The sequence below is a fragment of the Mya arenaria genome, chromosome 10, assembly GCF_026914265.1.
Source record: "Mya arenaria isolate MELC-2E11 chromosome 10, ASM2691426v1".
Taxonomy (NCBI): Eukaryota; Metazoa; Mollusca; class Bivalvia; order Myida; family Myidae; genus Mya; species Mya arenaria.
Genome location: NC_069131.1, coordinates 70134681 through 70154104, shown reverse-complemented (window position 1 = coordinate 70154104; position 19424 = coordinate 70134681). Strand labels below are relative to the sequence as shown.

Below are 19424 nucleotides of genomic sequence, written 5' to 3'. Positions count from 1 at the left end.
CAGTGTATCAATTAAGTATTTAAAATAGTGTTTTCAAAACCATAATTGCTATAAAGCTCAAAAATAAAACCACAATTAAAATGAATACATACATTCGTGAAGTAAATCTTAAATAGACTTTGGAATGTTTACATTGGTGTATCGTGTTTCAGTGCTCTATTCAGCTTACTACAATCGACTAAATACTGCCTAATAATCCTAGGTGTGTAGGAATAGGATTAACAATGATTGCGATATTTTTTTCCTGATTGAGGAAAATAAATATAATAAAACAGTCGTCTTTGCGGACTGACATGATTTGGACTTAACATATTATTATTGAGTTGTTCGAGTACACGAATTATATAAGTGAGTCTATGAATTAATTAACACATTAAATGATTTGTTTTCAGTGTAAAATTATTTATTTATCGGTCCATAAAGGATTTAACCAGAAACGATTAAGAGTCTACAAACACAGATGCATTAATACTTTACCTGGAATATTGATAAAAAGTGGATTTTTTAAAATAATAAAGGTAAGCATTATAACTTTTCCTTATAATTATCTGTATTTTAATAAACAAAAAAAAGCAATCCAATATATTTTACACATATTAACGTATTTGAAAGTCAGTTAAAATTGATTAACTATTTCCAATTAATATTGGTTGTTTTGAATTGCCTTCTTGAATAAATCATATCTTAAGCCGCTAAATTATTGGAAATTATTCGTCGTTGATGATATGCTATATATAAAACAGACTAAGTTGTTAAATAAGTTAATTATGTTTTTCTAAACGTACATTGTATAACACTTATAACTATATTTTGTATATTATTACTCATTTGATGTTTTTTTTATAAATAGACTAATAAATAAATAAACAATGTTAATGAAGATTAACAAATGTAGATATGATTTCCGTTACAGAAAACGCTGTGTAAACAGGATGATATTTCAAATATTAGCTATTCTTTGCGTCACTCGATCATGTTTGGCAGGTAGGTAATACTTTTATTTGCCACACGATATATTATTGGCATAACAAGGCATTCGATAACGCTTTTAAATATCCCTATTCAAAACAAGAATTCCCTGTCACAAGTAGTTTTCAAAAATGTATATTCTTACCTAGCCTTACATTACCTAATCTACTACCTAGCCTAAGGCCAGAGTTTTTTTATTTTTCGTTTTACGGGAGCGCCGTACCTAAATATTGCAAAATCCAAATAAGAAAAAGATTCAAATTCTTAACTTTATTTTTAGTTTTTCCACCGCCCGTTCTTCGATATCCGATGAAAAATAAAATTTAGTATTTTTTAACCTTACGCTAATTTAACAACAACAAAAAATTATCGCGAACAATTTCCAAGATGGCGGAAGATGGCGTTTATTGCTAATAATGTTAACTGAAATATGTTTCATTATTTTGTGATATCGAAAACAATACAATATATGCCATGATGAAAATAAAACTTGAAACTTGCTAATTATCATCACTTAAACGCTTGTAAGGAATATGGCTGCCTTTTACGAAATTTTAAAGTGGATTTAGTTTGAAGACTGATACGGTTGTTCATAAAATCGTGGCGTTTGTCATTTTGTGAAATTGGAATAAAATAACTTGAAATGATCGAGCCGCATTCTTTCAGAAACCTAAATACGATCCCTCTAACAGCTGTGGCGCAACACTATTATACAACAGGCAGTATGGAGTACAAAACAAGTGTGCATAATTTCAAAATATGCATTGTATAAAAAAATCGAAAAAAAAACAACATGGAAAATCCATTTTATTTTTTCAAATTATTTTTATTCTATTTTCTCGACGCTCAATTTTCGATATCTTTTTCTTATTTTTAAACCCTCCTCCTGGTGCTTATTTTTGAAAAAAATCCCGTGAAACGAAAAAAAAATGGCCTAACATAACCTTGCCTCCTACGTAGCCTCAACAATAGGGTCTTCTCTAGCGTCTTTTCTAGCCTCTTACCGAGCCTCTTACCGAGCCTCTTACCTAGACTCATACCTAGCCTCTTACCTGGCCTCGTACTTAGCCTCTTTCCTGTCCTCGTACCTAGCCTCGTACCTAGCCTCTTTCCTGTCCTCGTACCTAGCCTCTTACATAGCATCTTACCTAGTCTCTTACCTAGCCATTAACCTACCCTCTTTCCTAGCAACCTACCTACCCTCTTAAATAGCCTCTTATCTAGCCATTTTCTGGCCTCGTACCTAGTCTCAAACCTAGCCTCTTAGCTAACCTCTTACCTAGCCTAATACCTTGCATCGTACCTGCCCTCTTACCTAGCCTCATACATAGCCTCTCACCTGGCCTCGTACCTGGCCTCTTACCTAGCGTTTTACCTAGCCTCTTACCTGGCCTCGTACCTGGCCTCGTACCTGGCCTCGTACCTAGCCTCGTAACTAGCCTCATACCTAGCATCTTACCTGGCCTCGTACCTGGCCTCTTTCCTAGCCTCGTACCTAGCCTCTTATTTGGCCTCGTACCTGGCTTCTTACCTTACCTCGTACCTAGCCTCTTACCTGGCCTCGTGCCTAGCCTCGTACCTTGCCTCGTACCTGGCCTCTTACTTGGCCTGATACCTGACCTCGAAACTGGCCTCTTATCTAGCCTCTTTTCTGGCATAGTATCTAGTCTCGTACCTGGCCTCTTGCCTAGCCTCGTAACCTGCCTCTTACCTGGCCTTTTACCTGGCCTCTTACCTGGCTTCCTACCTAGCCTTGTACCTAGCCTCGTTCCTAGCCTCTTATCTAGCCTCTTTTTTGCCCTCGTACATAGCCTCGTACCTAGACTCTTACCTAGCCTCCTGCCTAGCCTATAACCAGGCCTCGTACCTGGCCTCTTACCCAGCCTCGTACCTAGTCTCTTGCCTGGCCTCGTACCTGTTATTGTACCTAGCCTCTTACCTAGCCTGGTACCTAGCCTCTTAACTAGCCTCGTACTTAGCCTCATACCTAGCCTCGTACCTAGCCTCGTACCTATTCATATTTTTTAGCCTTAAATTGCATATACTCGTACGAGCCTCTTTCCTAGTCTCTTATCTAGCCCCTTACCTACCCTCTTACCTAGCCTCTTTTCTGGCCTCGTACCTAGCCTCGTACCTAGCCTCCTACCTAGCCTCTTACCTGTCCTCGTACCTAGCCTCATACCTAGCCTCTTACCTAGCCTTACACTACCTACATTCTTACCTACCCTCTAACCTGGCCTCTTAACTAGCATATTTCCTAGCGTTACATTATCTTTCATCGTACCTAGCCTCATACGTAGCCTCTTACCTAGCCTTACATTACATATCCTCGTACCTAGCCTCTTACCTGGTATTTTACCTAGCCTCTTACCTAGTCTCCTACTTAGTCTTACATTATATATTCTTACCTACACTCTAGCCTGGCCTTTTACCTCGCATATTTCCTAGCCTTACATTACCTATCCTCGTACCTAGCCTCTTACCTAGCCTTACATTACATATCCTCTTACCTAGCCTCTTACCTAGCCTCCTACTTAGCCTCACATTACCTATCTTCGTCACTAGCCTCTTACCTGGCCTTACATTACATATCATCTGACCTAGCCTCTTACCTAGCCTCCTACCTAGCCTTATATTACATATCTTCGTACCTAGCCTCTTATATGGCCTCTTTCCTAGCCTTACATTACCTGTCCTCGTACCTAGCCTCTTACCTGGCCTCCTACCTGGCCTCGTACCTAGCCACTTACCTAATCTCCTACTTAGCCTTACATTACCTTCATTTTTACCTACCCTCTAACAAAGCCTCTTACCTAGCCTATTTCATAGTTTTACATTACCTATCCTCGTACCTAATCTCGTACCTAGACTTTCACCTTGCCTCGTATCTAGCCTCTTACTTTGCCGCCTACCTAGCTTTACATTACCTACATTCTTACCTTCCTTCTAACAAAGCCTCTTACCAAGCCTTTTTCCTAGCCTTACATTAACTATCCTCCTTACCTAGCCTCTTACCTTGACTTGCATTACATATCCTCTTACCTAGCCTCTTACCTGGCCTCTTACCTAGCCTCTTACCTAGCCTTACATTACATATCCTCTTACCTAGCCTCTTATCTGGCCTCTTCCCTGGCCTCTTACCTAGCCTCTTACCTGGCCTCTTATCTAGCCTCTTACCTAGTCTTACATTACCTATCCTCTTACCTAGCCTCTGACCTAGCCTTACATTACATGTCCTCTTACCTAGCCTTTTACCTGGCCTCTTACCTAGCCCTTTACCTATCCTTTTACCTAGCCTCTTACCTAGCCTTACATTACCTATCATCTTACCTAGCCTCTTACCTGGCCTCTTACCTAGCCTTACATTATATATCCTCGTTCATAGCCTCTAACCTAGCCGTACATTACATATCCTCGTACCTAGCCTCTTACCTAGCCTCTTACCTGGCCTTACATTACATATCCGCTTACCTCTATCCTCTAACAAAGACTCATACCTAGCCGTTTTCCTAGTCTTACATTACCTATCATAGTAACTAGCCTCTTACCTGGCCTCGTTCCTGGCCTCGTACCTGGCCTCGTACCTAGCCTCTTACCTAATCTCCTACCTAGCCTTACATTACCTACATTCTTACCTTCCCTCTAACAAAGCCTCTTACCTAGCATTTTTCATAGCCTTACATTACCTATCCTCGTACCTAGCCTCTTACTTGGCCTTGCATTACATATCCTCGTACATAGCATCTTACCTGGCCTCGTATCTGGTCTCCTACCTATCATCTTACCTAGCTTCTTACTTAGCCACACACACAGCGTCTTACCTATCATTTTACCTATCCTCGTACCAGGCCACTTTCCTAGCCTCTTACCTAGCCTCTTACCTAGCCTTCTACATAGCCATTTACCTAGCCATTTACCGAGCATCTTACCTAGCCATTTACCTAGCCCCTTACCTAGACTATTACCTAGCCTCTTGCCTAGCCTCTAATATAGCTTTGTACATGGCCTCGAACCTAGCCTCTTACCTAGCCTCGTACCTAGCCTTTTACCTGGCTCGTACCTTGCCTCGTACTTAGCCTCTTACCTAGCCACCTACCTAGCCTCTTACCTAGCCTCTTACCTGGTTTCGTACATGGCTTCGTCCCTAGCCACTCTCCTAGTTTCTTACCTAGCCAAATACATAGCCTCTTACGTAGCCTCTTACCTAGCTTCTTACCATGCCTTTTACCTAGCCTCTTACCTAGCCAATCACCTAGCCTCTTATCTAGCATCTTACCTAGCCTCTTATCTGGCCTCGTACCCGTCCTCGTACCTAGCCTCTTGCCTAGCCTATATATAGCCTCTTACCTAGCCTCGTACATGGCCTCGTACCTAGGTTCTTACCTAGCCACTTTCCTATCCTCTTACCTACCCTCTAACCTAGTCTCTTACCTGGCCTTGTACATGGCTTCTTACCTATCCTCTTACCTACCCTCTTACCTAGCCTCTTACCTACCCTCGTACATAGCCTCTTACCTAGCCTCTTTTCCAGCCTCTTATCTAGCTTATTACCTAGCCTCCTATCTAACCACTTACCATGCCTCTTACATAGCCTCTTACTTACCCTCTTACCTATCCCGTTACCGAGCCTCGTACCTAGCTTCTTACCTAGCCTCTTACCTAGCCTATTGAATAGCCTCTTACCTAGCCTTTTACATAGCCTCTTACCTGGCATCGTTTCTAGCCTCGTACCTAGCATTTTACCTAATTTCTTACCTAGCCTTACATTACCTGCATTCTTATCTAGCCTCTTATCTAGCATTTTATTACCTACATTCTTCCCTAGCCTCTTATCTAGCCTTTCATAACCTACATTCTTACCTACCCTCTTATCTAGCTTTACATTACCTACATTCTTATCTAGCCTCTTATCTAGCCTTACATTACCTACATTCTTATCTATCCTCTTATCTAGCATTTCATTACATACATTCTTCCCTAGCCTCTTATCTAGCCTTTCATGACCTTCATTCTTACCTACCCTCTTATCTAGCATTACATTATCTACATTTTTATTTATCCTCTTTTCTAGCCTTCCATTACCTACATTCTTATCTAGCGTCTTATCTAGCCTTACATTACTTACATTCTTACCTAGCCTCTTATCTAGCCTTACATTACCTACATTCTTACCTAGCCTCTTATATAGCCTTACATTACTTACATTCTTTCCTAGCCTCTTATCTAGCCTTACATTACCTACATTCTTACCTAGCCTCTTATCTAGCCTTACATTACCAACATTCTTACCTAGCCTCTTATCTAGCCTTACGTTACCTACACTCTTATCTAGCCTCTTATCTAGCCTTACATTTCTTACATTCTTAACTAGCCTCTTATCTAGTCTTACATTACCTACATTCTTACCTAACCTCTTATCTAGCATTACATTACTTACATTATTATTTAGCCTCTTATTTGGCCTTACATTGCTTACATTCTTACCTAGCCTCTTATCTAGCCTTGTATTGCCTACATTCTTACCTAGCCTTTATCTAGCCTTACAATACCTACAATCTTACCTAGCCTCTTATCTAGCCTTACATTACCAACATTCTTAACTAGCCTCTTATCTAGCCTTACATTACCTACATTCTTATCTAGCCTCTTATATAGCCTTACATTACCATCATTCTTATCTACATACTTATGTAGCCTCTTATCTAGCCTAACGTAAGGTACAATACTATTCAATAATCATTTACAGTATGAAAGACACATTTGATACGGAAATGTGGCTATTCGTCAAAAGTCACAAAAGGTACTTTTGGTCTATGAATAAAATCAAAGCTAATTTAGAAAACAACAACAACAACAACAATTTTGAATATAAAATTCAACGCCAAATCCGATATACGGCTTAACGCAAAGTTTTTCAAAGTACGTATGATGGATGCAAATTTTATCACAAATTCGAGTAACGCGTACTTTAGTTTCATATTTGATGCACACTAACACATAGTGGGCTATTTTGTCACTTCCCCTGTCAAGTCCGTATGTTTTTCAGATGAATAGATCGTTTTGTCATATCCAATATATAACTTCCAATTTGGTAGCAGAGTAACTAAATGAGAATCTGCTTTAATGTGAAATAAAACCTACAAATCAAACTTGATACACGTATTTTCAGTTATATACCATGTCGCAATACATTTTTGCCGATTATTTGAATAAAACAACAACATAAAATATCTTAATTACATGCTTTTTTAAAATTCACGATTTTCCAATCCTTTTTTCTTTAAGTGACGGTGATAATAAACGGGAAGGAGGTGGACTGTAATGGCCATTGTGCTTGCTGTGAAGGAGGAGAGGATGAATGTGGATTAGCTGATGGAAAATCTGATTATTGTTTTAAAGAATGTGTAAACACAATATACGGACACAGATGCAAAAACTCATGTCCTCATAACTGCGCTACTTGCGACAAGGATGTCGGCCATCCGTGTTTTACTTGCAAGGATTCATATTACGATATAAATAGTGATTGTAGCAAGAGTTGTTCTCTTGGGTGTGATGGTCCTTGTAATAATGACGGAACATGTATGGCATGTACATCGAACTTTGAAGGAGCTAGATGCGATGTATGTATACCAGGGAAATACGGTGAAGATTGTTCTATGAACTGCCAAAATCAGAACTGCCGTTGTACAGACTTGAATGAATGTGATTCATGTAAAGAAGGATTTGCTGGTGATTTTTGCATGGAATGTGTAGCTGGATATTATGGAGAAAACTGCAACATAAGTTGTTCTAGCGGATGCACAGGTGACAGTTGTATGAAAAATGGAGTATGCATTGAATGCATAACTGGATATTATGGCGAACAATGCAAAGACATGTGTTCTAAGGGTTGTAGTGGTGGAGTTTGTTATAGAAATGGGACATGTGCTTGTACGGATAATTTTAGAGGTACATATTGTGACGAATGTGTTGTAGGGAAATATGGCGAAAATTGTCAAAATGAATGCAGTGTTGGTTGTTCTATATTGTCTTGCGGCAAAGAAGACGGATCATGCCTTGGTGGATGTAAAGATGGACTCTATGGCATCAATTGTTCTCAGAAATGTACTGATATTGACAGTAAGTGTTTGAAATGTACCAAGCTTAGTGGGACGTGTTTGATGTGTAACAAAGGATTTTACCGGAATGAAAGTGGAACTTGCACCACTTGCAATAGTAACTGTAATAATGGAGAGTGTAATCCTGAAACAGGCAAATGTATAAATGGCTGTGCAGAACGCTTTTGGGGAGACAAGTGTGACTTCAATTGTAGTTCAAAGTGTGAAACGTGTCAGCAAGATTCAGGAATTTGTTATTCGTGTACAGATTTTACTGTTCATGGAATGTATTGTAATACATCATGCAGCAGTCTGTGCTTTGAACGCAAATGCGAACTAAAGACTGGCTTTTGTTCCCTTGGTTGCTCGGGAGACTTCTTCGGACATCTATGTAACACCAAATGCCCTGAAAATTGTCTTCGAAGTGGTGCAGAAATTAGCTGTGATAATAATGGTCGCTGTAACAATGGTTGCATCGATGGCTTTGAAGAAACTGACTGTACAGGTTAGAAAGTATTCATTGTCAGCTAATACATGTATGGTAATAAAGTTACATTTTCTTTAATTGTGGCAGACATTTGCTTCGTTACTTGCGTGCTTCATTAAGTTATTACATTCATACTTAGTATACTTATAATCATACAAATTGTCTGTTTTTGTATGACAGTTTTATTTGTGACATTGCTTTAATGTATGATTTTAGTAGCAGCGCTGCCAGTGGGCCCGCCAGTAGGTGCTATTGTGGGGGGTCTAATTGGCTGTCTTGTAGTCATCATTGGTGTTGTTGTTGCAATACTCTTCTTTCGACGAAGGTATATACATATTACTATTTTCGTATCTGAACTGAATATATTGTATAGTATGAATTCGTTCGTATCAAGGTGTGCTCTTCCCTGTACCTGTAAGTATCTATTCACCTTTACACCCATACCTGACATGCAACACATTTAGATAAACGTTATTCATGTTGCTATACTTAATTGAAACAAGTTGTCACTGACCTTACTGTTTCCAAAAATCATTTTCATGTTTTCAGATCTATTCGCCTACCTTTCTCGGATAAAAGCAATAGAAATAGTCATACAATAATCCAAGCTAACATTACGGACGAAAATGAATGTAAGTACAAATACAATTACCTTATCCACTTTGGTTGAAGAACCATGTCGTGCTGTTTTATAAATTTAATGCAAGGAACAGTTCGCTGTATAAAATGGCGTGAATTGGTATTAGTGTTTGTTTATATAAATCGCTGTCGATTGAAAACAATTTGAACTGTCAGTACCATCAGCAAATGAACGGACATATTACAACGAAGGACAGATCATGAGAGAATCTAAAAAAACAAACCAAACTGGTACCCGGCCGCTAGCAAGAATGCCAGTTTCCGTCAAGCAGCATGAATCTGCACGTGTGGTAACTGCATCCGAAAACGAGATTGACCTGGAGATAGGTAAGCTTAGGGAAGCTTTCTGTTAGATTTGAGGTTGAAATCAATTCAAACAATAATTCTGTTAGTCTCAGATAAATTGCAAACGAGTTGGATGAATTGTTAACATTTCTGTTAATAATAGGCCGTTGGTAAATTATACACAATTTTTAGACAAATGTAAGAAACGAGTAACACACAGAGAAAAGTTAGTCGATAACAAGGGAGTATTCGTAAGAGTTTATTGCGGATGAGCACTGTTAAGTTTAATTTGGAAAGTATACATAATTTAACGTGACCTTCATATTCACTCTATTTAGTTAGTGTATTGTGTTATACAGATGACGAAAAAAATACGGGTCTTGACAAGTCTTCCAAAGACGATCAGACGTACTATAATGAACTTGGCTCATTAAGTAATAAGTCAAAAATACCCATTGGTCAACTCGTGCAGTATGTGGATGGAAAGAGTCCTGAGGCGTATAGTGAAGAATTTGAGGTATATTCCAGGAACAAGTGTTTACCTATGGTTACTAGTATTAGAATAACATTTGCATACTTGTAATACTAACAGAACATTACCGAAATAGTTCAATGTTTATTCATTATGACTAGCGAAGACGTTTGAATGGGAACTCTCATGTTTTTTTGTAAAATGCACTTTTTTTGTGTATGACAAAATAAAGTGTGGCAAACCATAAGGAGTGCTAAAGCTAATTTGTTGACGGCTGGAACTATTCAACAATTGTTGATATATGCTCACATTTCGTCTATGATGTCCAGGATTTTGAATAGCGTTAGTAACGCGTTTCAACAAAAAGCTTAAAGGTGAAGTTATTCTTATGTGTGTGTATGAGTCCTGTTGTTTGAACATTTTGATACTTGAATGTGACACTCGTATATAAAATCAATGCGTACACATAAATTACAAACATATCTTTTGAGTGATCAACTTTAAACTACTTATCTAGTAATGCATTGATGGAAAATATTATTAACTGATAACAAGATTGTAACCGTGTATTTAATAGTTGATAACGCACCAATACTTAATGACTGGTGGGTCCCTAAGGATCTACAGTCAACAACTATCGCCTCATTAGGTAGGAAAACTGTGTGTTCTGCACCCCTCTCAAATAAAACGCGGTATCCTTTATAAGAATCATTGTTTCCGATATGAATTGATCCTTTTCGGTTTAATTGAAACAATTGCATTATTAAAGGTACATCATATTTGGAAGTAAGAAACTTTAAGTGTATTTTTGTAGTTATAATATTAGTATTTTCAGATGCTTTCACGGTTAAGAGTGTTGGTGCCTGAACATGAGCGAATCCCTTTAAGTGAAAAACAAGAAAAAGTAATATGGGGTTAATATGGGGATATAGTATGTATTCCGCCAAATACGTTTATTGAAGTCATATTTTTGTCTTTTTTGTTTTATTTATAAATGTGTATGTTAAAGTATCCCTTGTTTACAGAACTTTTCTCGCGGTCTAGTGAAGCCATATGTGGAATCTCAGAAGAAGGAGAACATGAGTAAGAATCGATACAAAGGCATTTATCCATGTAAGTGTTGACCATTGTTATTTCATAGTGCAATTGTTTAATCTGACAAAAGCTACACATACTTGATGGTTCTATCTTTTGACCGTTGATACTGAAGCAATGGAAACGAGGTGAAAGCTATTTCTTAAAGATTTCAAATTGACTATAGTAAGTTCGTATTAAAGTATTCTATGAACTGTCTAAATACGTATCGTTAACAATCGTAAATTGCATATAATTTTCCAATTCTATAACAATGTATTATATACTGATTTAAATTACATCATTTGCTTGTTTCATTTATCCATGTACGTAATTGGCGTTGTAATTGATTAATTTGCATGAGTGGTTTGACTGTTATATGAATAAGTCGAATCCACTTATTTTTTATATTACTTAGAAAATAAGAATATATTCATTTTAAACATTAATATTTGAAACCATTGTTGTTTTCCTTTCATTTTAACCGTTTAGATGATGACTCGAGGGTAAAGGTTAGAGGTAGTGGCAGTTCCGACTACATAAACGCAAGCTTTATTAATGTATGTAAAGTTAAATAGTATTGTAAAATGTTTAAGTGTGTTTTCCTTATTAACACCACACATTAATTTCCATATCGGAACGGTAACAAGTAGAATGTGCGTATCTATAGATACCATGAGGATGACTAACTACGCTATTCACTTAGCTACTGCACGCTATGTATTAAACGTTTTCATTGACAACATGATACAAACACATTTACGTCACTTGGAACGATCGTGATTAAAATAATATTCTCACACTAAAGCGATTGAGTATAACTTTAATAACGCGGATAGTGACTTTTTACTCATATAAGTGTTTGTGCAGTACAAATACTTCGTAGTTTAGTGGGCATGCACTCGTACTGTCAAATGGAAACATGATGTATTCGGGACTTCCTTGTCCATTGTGTTATTCAAAAACGTCATCACAATACCGAATGACATAGTGTTTAAACATTTAAAAAAAATAACAGATAACAGATTATATTTAATGTATTCAATTGCACCGTTTCAGGGTTATAAAAAGCCGAAGCAGTATATCGCCACATTAGGTAAGACGAAAAATGAAATATTAAACCCATATCACAAATCCAGGTGTCAATTTGTATAAGAACATTTTGTGAAAACAAATAGTTTCGTTATTTAAATGCTTGAAATTTAATACATGGCATTATTCTCACTCAGTGCATGATTTCAATGGTTTAATAGCCACTCGGTTTATCTGATAATTCAAAAAGTTCGATATTATGACGCATACATACTGTTGAACACAGCATACCTGAATAAACCCATTCAAACAACTTTAAGCAAAATTAATGTATATTTTGTCTTAGCTTCGGGGAAACCATTTAAATCACTAAGCACAAAAAGTAGATTTATTTAATGTATGTTTCCATATAATTTGAGTCCAGTAACATAGTAACCCATTAAACAGATGGCATTAACCAATGGTTGTCCTTCTTATCGTTTGTCTAAAGGGAACGATATAATAATTAGATTTATTTATTCCAAATTTATTGTACTTATTTAACTTTTAATTTAATGTATTCGTGGTATCATTTAATTTGTATATAAACATTAAATGATATCGGCGTTTTACATACTTCCGTTCTAGGTCCGATGTCCAATCAATTAGGGGATTTTAGCTTATTTTGGAGAATGATTTGGCAACAGAGGGTTGAGAAGATTGTTATGGTTACCAACATGGTTGAGCACAGTGTAAGTATAAAACTAAAAAAAATGGCAAAGTACTCTAGATGATAACGTTATGAAGAAATAAGCTATTAAAGTAAAAACACAAAATAGCCCTTTGCATATCATGGTTACAATTGTGCAATTATGTCCTTTTTGTCATTACAATATAATTACAAATATATAAGAAAAATATATCGAACACAAATGTGTATGGTCGATATAGTTTTTTCTAAAACTCTAATTTCTTTTATAGTCTCTAACATGTTATGTCACATAATCTTTAAAATGTAATGTTGTAAATGTAAGTATTCTTTAAGATATTAAGACAATGTTCTCATAGGCCCCATGTCAATACAAATCGTAAGGTTTGACTTTGTAGTCGTCACTCCGTTTTTGGCGTAAGCTGCGTTTCAATTAATGTATCGTAAGGACGTTTATCATGTAGACTCTGCCCGTAAGTTAAAGGTTGAACTCGAGCACTTTTAAGGAGAGTAAGGTTTACGACTATGAAATATTATTGAAACAGGGACCATGATCTTTCAAATGGTATGTCACATGTTATTTTAGTCTTTCAAATATTATGACACATGGTTTATGTTGACTTTTAACAGTTTTCGAGCCACATGTATATTTCAGCCACGTGATCAATCCGTGTATAATATTCAAATCTTTTCGTTTTTCGCTTTTACATCTGACTTACTTACTCTTTTACTTTACAAGAACACTAAATCACTGTCGTTGTTTTAAATGTATGAATACGCCTTATGTAGTCGTTTCTAATAAGAATTTCACTTGCTGACGTATGACGATATACTTGTGGGAGTAAACATGTGTATTTAAGTTTCTAGTTACTGAAACTACTATTATTATACTACCATTGATTATCGATTAAACCTTAATTGAATGGTGTACGTTGGTAACGAATGAGGTTATGCTATTTCAGTCTCCTAAATGCGAGCAGTACTGGCCGAACCTTGGCACAAATAAGAAGTATGGTGATATAATGGTGGAGAACCGCTCGGAGGATGAGTTTGCCGAGTTTACTAGAAGGACGTTCACAGTGACCCTGGTGAGCCGACATAATATACATACCATTGGATGTCATTGAGTCTGTTTTAATGGTTCTTGAAAATAGAGTGCAATTTATCGTGTACTAACTGGCATTGGAATAGGTACATCTATGACTACTGTTTCAATGATAGTCTCCGTCAAACAGAAGCTGCAATTTCACGGCGCGTATTGTGCGCTTTCGGAGAATAGGTCGTCCAAGGTTTAAGTAATATTTTATTTCAACACAAATGGAACTCTTCCAAGTTTACATGTTTATAAATATCGTTTATCTCAAAATTATCTCAAAATGAAATCCGATAACATCATGTGAAAATACCTCTTATACAAAGTTAACTCTGGTCTATGCATTTAATTCACTTTTAAAACACGTTTTTTCTAGTTTTATGGATTTAATTTATTCATATTACATAATATGGTGAGAATATCATCTATGACGTGAAATGAATAAGCGCTTCTCGAAGGGTAAATGCCCAATTTCTAAAGGTGTATTGTCAATATAAAACCGCAATGCCTCCACTAGCTCATTAAACTTGCATGTTTGACTTAAGTAACTTTAACGTAAACCGTCTTTCGGGTTTAAATTTATAGATTGCCTATCCTTATTTTAACAAAGACGTTTTTATAACATGACAAAGACTTAATAATATGCCTTTTTATATTTCACTGATATATTTAGTTATATTTCTCTGCTAGATTTATTTATAACTTATACTGAGAGACTGTGCACGAGTTATTAAAAAAAATGGGAATTTCACCTGTTTCATTGTTATATAAATTTATCTTTTCTGGATATAAGTATTCTAACCACAAAGTAAATTTATACGAAAGACAACAATTTCAGATATTGCAATCACATTATGAAAGTGGTTTCGAATATGAAATTAAGGCAGTATGATGTTAAAAGCTAGATACAGTATTAAGTGATGAACACAATAAAACAATTCGTTCGTGTTTTTTAATTCAGAATTTAATTTGCCTTATAATCACCCGCTCAAAAGAACATTTAGATGGGTATAGATTTGGCGTTTTCCGTTCTTCCGTCCGTCTCTCCGTCAGGAGTCATTACTATGGACAAATGTTTTTAAAGTATATGTCTATTGTGCATTAACACAGGGCGCTGGTACACGCGCAAAATTATTCTTTCTCGGGTCATTCATGCAATTGTTATTGACAATTGCCAATCCGGAGCCATTTCTAAGTAACAGGAATTCATAAAGCATATCTGAGAAGTGCATATCGATAGTGTGGTGGTGCACGCGCAATATGTATTTAGATCAGGTCAGTAACACGAGTTAGTTCCATTAATAAAATAAAACAGCTTATCCTAGTCCTGGAGATTCCATCCATATTTTCAACCTCATATTCGAAATTCCTCTCCATGTAAATCAAATTTAAGGACTTTAAGATGTATCTTTTACCTGGATTCTTGAAATGTTTAATTCATTGATAGTGAAATTCCTACGTTGGGGATATTATTTGTATTGTTAAATTTGATAAACAATTCGTGTTCACACGAACTCACACATATAATGAATCATGCAGACAGTTTGAATTCGCAAATCAATGTACAGCGCCAAGCCGAGTATCCAAACAATAACCAAGAATGAGTTTAAGGGCGCACATATTAAACTTCAATGCTCGATTATAAGATAAACAAAGGAATGCTCACCATTCAACCAAGCAATATACATCAGTTGATGAAGTTTGTGCTTGCGTTTAACAGTATAGAGAAGAAGCAACTGAATTTAAATACTATTTCATAAACATATTAAAAGTATCGTACTTGAACAATCACATATCTCAAGGGTACCGAAGAAAGGACGTTGCACCATTTGCACTTCACGTGTTGGCCTGACAAAGCGATACCCGACGATGTTACTGCGATGATAGAGTTCCGACAGCGGGTTCTCAGTACTCAGAGTCCACTAAATGGACCTACGCTTGTGCATTGCAGGTTCGTAATTGTATAAACTATCAACACTCTACTAAATGAGAGCATATTGGCTTTCTCGTGACCGAACTCATTTTTGAACTTTCAACAAAACAAACTATTCTTAAATGACGTATTTTAGGAATTGTATTGATAAATAAAACGAATAATGATTGTGAAGAATATTTGTTTTCCTCTGTCATTAATTAACGTGTATTTAATGTATGTGAAATTAATGGGGATACTAATATTGTATTAACTGGGAATAGTTTGCAGTTCGAGCTTCCCACTTTTTACAAAGAAGTTAACGCTGTAAAGATAATAATGTATCTGTTTTAAAAACTGCTTTCCACGAGTTTGAAGTGGCTCTTTAGCATATGACTGTGTTTCATTCTTACTTTAAAGCGCTGGCGTCGGACGAACAGGCACATATATTGCCTTGGACATCTTGACAAAAGAAGGTGAGGCTGAAGGAGCCATTGACATTGCGGGATGTGTCACCAAAATGCGCAAGAATAGGCCAAATATGGTTCAGACATTGGTGAGAAATTATTTGTTCCAAAGTAAACTCTGATTTTGCAAAACACCAAAACGAAGCAAATTTGAAAGGATTTTGATTTTCCAATCGCTTCAATACCCTCAAAATAAAAGTCAAGACACATTGTGCAGATGTAATTGACACTATTGGGATATTGTTAACTGAAACCAAATGTGTAAAACAATATCAATAAGTAAATACTGAAAAGTCGTGCTGCTTTGCAAACATCGAAGAACATCTACTACTAACGATGTAAAATATTTGTCATATTCTCGTTTCAGGGGCAGTATCAGTTTCTACACACCGCCGCGGTTTATTCACTTACTTTCGACAGCAAACAAATCAGGGGAGAGAACTTCAACCAGTACATGAACAAAGTCACTACACAAGAACTGAACAGTCTGTTTACGGTAAACATGGTTAAAATGAAATTGATCACCGTTGATAACACATATTTGATACGTAATCCATTGTTCTTTGTGTACTCTATGAAGGTTATTGGACTGCGTCCGTACTTTATTTCTACTAACTGTCCACTATTTGGAGAATGGACTGTCCAATAGTTTAATAATGGACAACAATGGACAGTTATTAGAAGTAAAAAAATGCTGCGTTTAACATACCATAGAACCAGACGATAGAACCTTGACGTGTGTTAAAAAACTAGTTTTTCTTGAAAATGCTATCACAATTGTGAAAAACTTTGCACTTATGTAATGAAAAATAGTTTTAAAACTTTTTAATTTAGGTTAAATAAATAATTATAAAGATGATATGTTTAAACGTTTGGCTACTGAGCTTGTTTCTTTAGTTTTCCATACAAATATTGTTCATAAAATTCCGATTTATAGGTTGTTACAACTCAATGTGCAATGGAGAAGTGAGGTTTGCGGTTGGGGAAAAGAAAAAATGTTTATATTTGTATGATTTTTATCTTAAATAATAATTAATATAATATTTCACAAATTATATGTTTTTAAGCGCATTTTTTATTTGTCCAAGAGCTTGAAAAAATTTAACGTATTTATTCATGATTTAAACCTGTTTACATGTTTTAAGTATGAGTAACGCTTCAAACTGTCATTTATGTCAGCGAAAGACAGCCTGATCACTGAGTGCCTCGGACTATTCTTTCTGACAAAATGGACAGTTTTCGGTCTTTTACTTTAGCATAAAAGAGAGTCTATTTCAATATGTGTTGCCAACATAATTACCGAGGGTTGGCTCATCTGTTTTGTTGGAATGCTCATTTTTATGATACGTTCATGTTTTCATTACAAAAACCGACAGCACCTAATCTTATTGAAGGTTATACATGCTCTGTGTAGCTGACATATCTAACTGTTCTTTGAAGCATATATTTTGCTTTGCATCAATATCTTGACGATTGATTTTTTAGCAACTGCAGCACACGGTCGAGAAACGATCAAAAGATGAAGCAGAAGCGGTTGAACGAAATAAACAGCACCTGAATAAAAACAGAGCAAATGCTGATATCCCGGGTAAGTTGAAGATATGTGTTGATAGTGTTTCAAATAATTTGTAAACAATATTTAGTCCGAATTATTATTTGACACAAATAACACATTTATCAGAAGGTAATAACTGTCTAATCACCAAAAATGACGTTTGACTTTATAAATATACAAATCTCGTTACAACGTAAATGAAACAAAATAATCAATTTTAAATCGACGTCCTGTCTTTCCAAAGCTGATATTGATAAGTTTGCTTTTGTTTAGGAAACGAAAACAGACCCCAACTTCATCTGAATTTAAAACCAGGAGCTTCAGACTACATCAATGCTGTTTATATTCATGTAAGCATCCTCCAATTTTCTATATGTTATTTGTTAAGTAGATTAAGAAACACATATCAATATTGATTGAATTATGCATGCAATTTAATACGAAATGAAATTGAACATCGCCTGATTATATCACAAGCAAAATTATTTGATTTTTTTTCAAACATGTCGGTGCTTTCTCCTTTTAATAACTGAACGTTGTCATCAATAAAATGCTTGTCATAAAGTGTACGCTGTTCACGCAGTTATGTGGATTATATTCTCTCGTTTGTTACAGAGCTTCAGAATCAAGAAACGTTACCTGGTAGCGCAGACTCCACTTCCAGAGACAATCATTGATTTTTTGACGCTTGTTGTCCAAGAGGGCTGTTCGTGTATCGTCAGTTTCGAAGCTGATATGGACAAACAAAAGGTTTAGTGTACACTGTCTACGATTTTATCGCCAGATACAATACATAAATATTCACGAGTTATCAAGCTCTTAAATCAAAGAAATAATATGATATAAATATATTATAATCCATGTTTATTTAATCAGATAATGTTCACTTCAAACAGGCGTAGGTTACTCGTCGAGACCGAAAACCAAATACGGCACAGTTGAATGTATATAATGTTTATACCAGCATGTTGAAATTAGTTTTAGAGAGCAGTACAATGCAATTTAGATTTCATTGAGATATCCTATTAATTACACTTGTTGCAGAATATTGGAATGTATTACCCTGTGGCAAACCACGACGTTTTAAAGAAGGGAACGTTTCAAGTCAGCAGCTCAAGGGAGGAAAATAGAACATTCTACACAGAACGAACATTGACAATACAGCACAAAGGGGCAGGAGTAAGTACCAACAAAAGTTGACTCACTCACTGGACAACTACTTATCATACACACATTGTTATGCCGAAACTATCGGGTTTAAACGTTGGTGTTTACGTATTATGTTACGAGTGTAGAAATCCGTATTCGTTGTAACAAAAGCCTCACTATTCAGGACATTTTACGAAACACTATTTATGTACTAGTACATCATCTCAATATTCAATACGTAAACTGCTATATATACGCACTGAAGTGCAATTGACATTGGATCATACTCCATGTCAAAAGAATAAAATAGTCTAACGTGTAGATAATTATCGTTTCAGAATAGCCCGGATCGATCCATTCCACATCTTCAATTTACTGACTGGGATGAAATGAAGAATATTCCAAGATCGACAGCAAACTTTCTGTCATTTCTGAACGTGATAGAGAAAGTCGTGAAACAGCAAGATGACGGACCGATTCTGGTCCATTGTTTGTAAGGAAA

At 36.1% G+C, this 19424-nt stretch overlaps 1 protein-coding gene across 1 annotated transcript; it reads left to right on the top strand.

Moving 5' to 3' along the window:
* The first annotated feature begins 275 nt into the window (after window positions 1-275).
* LOC128204980 (receptor-type tyrosine-protein phosphatase mu-like) lies at window positions 276-19419 on the top strand. The gene is made up of 20 exons (XM_052906375.1): window positions 276-518; window positions 914-984; window positions 7255-8574; window positions 8773-8881; window positions 9106-9188; window positions 9352-9522; window positions 9840-9997; window positions 10978-11065; window positions 11519-11586; window positions 12086-12122; window positions 12686-12789; window positions 13709-13834; window positions 15642-15790; window positions 16172-16307; window positions 16586-16714; window positions 17704-17806; window positions 18047-18123; window positions 18389-18523; window positions 18818-18952; window positions 19261-19419. The coding sequence occupies exons 2-20, from the start codon at window positions 933-935 to the stop codon at window positions 19417-19419; spliced, it is 3339 nt and encodes a 1112-aa protein (XP_052762335.1). The 5' UTR covers window positions 276-518; window positions 914-932.
* Window positions 19420-19424: the final 5 nt, after the last annotated feature.

What these genes read in the sequence shown, in the direction of transcription:
- LOC128204980 (XM_052906375.1), top strand. Translation starts at nt 933, where the DNA reads ATGATATTTCAAATATTAGCTATTCTTTGCGTCACTCGATCATGTTTG. An exon ending in ATACAAAGGCATTTATCCAT is followed by an intron (nt 11,066 to 11,518) that starts GTAAGTGTTGAC and finishes TTAACCGTTTAG; the next exon opens with ATGATGACTCGAGGGTAAAG. An exon ending in CTGATATGGACAAACAAAAG is followed by an intron (nt 18,524 to 18,817) that starts GTTTAGTGTACA and finishes CACTTGTTGCAG; the next exon opens with AATATTGGAATGTATTACCC.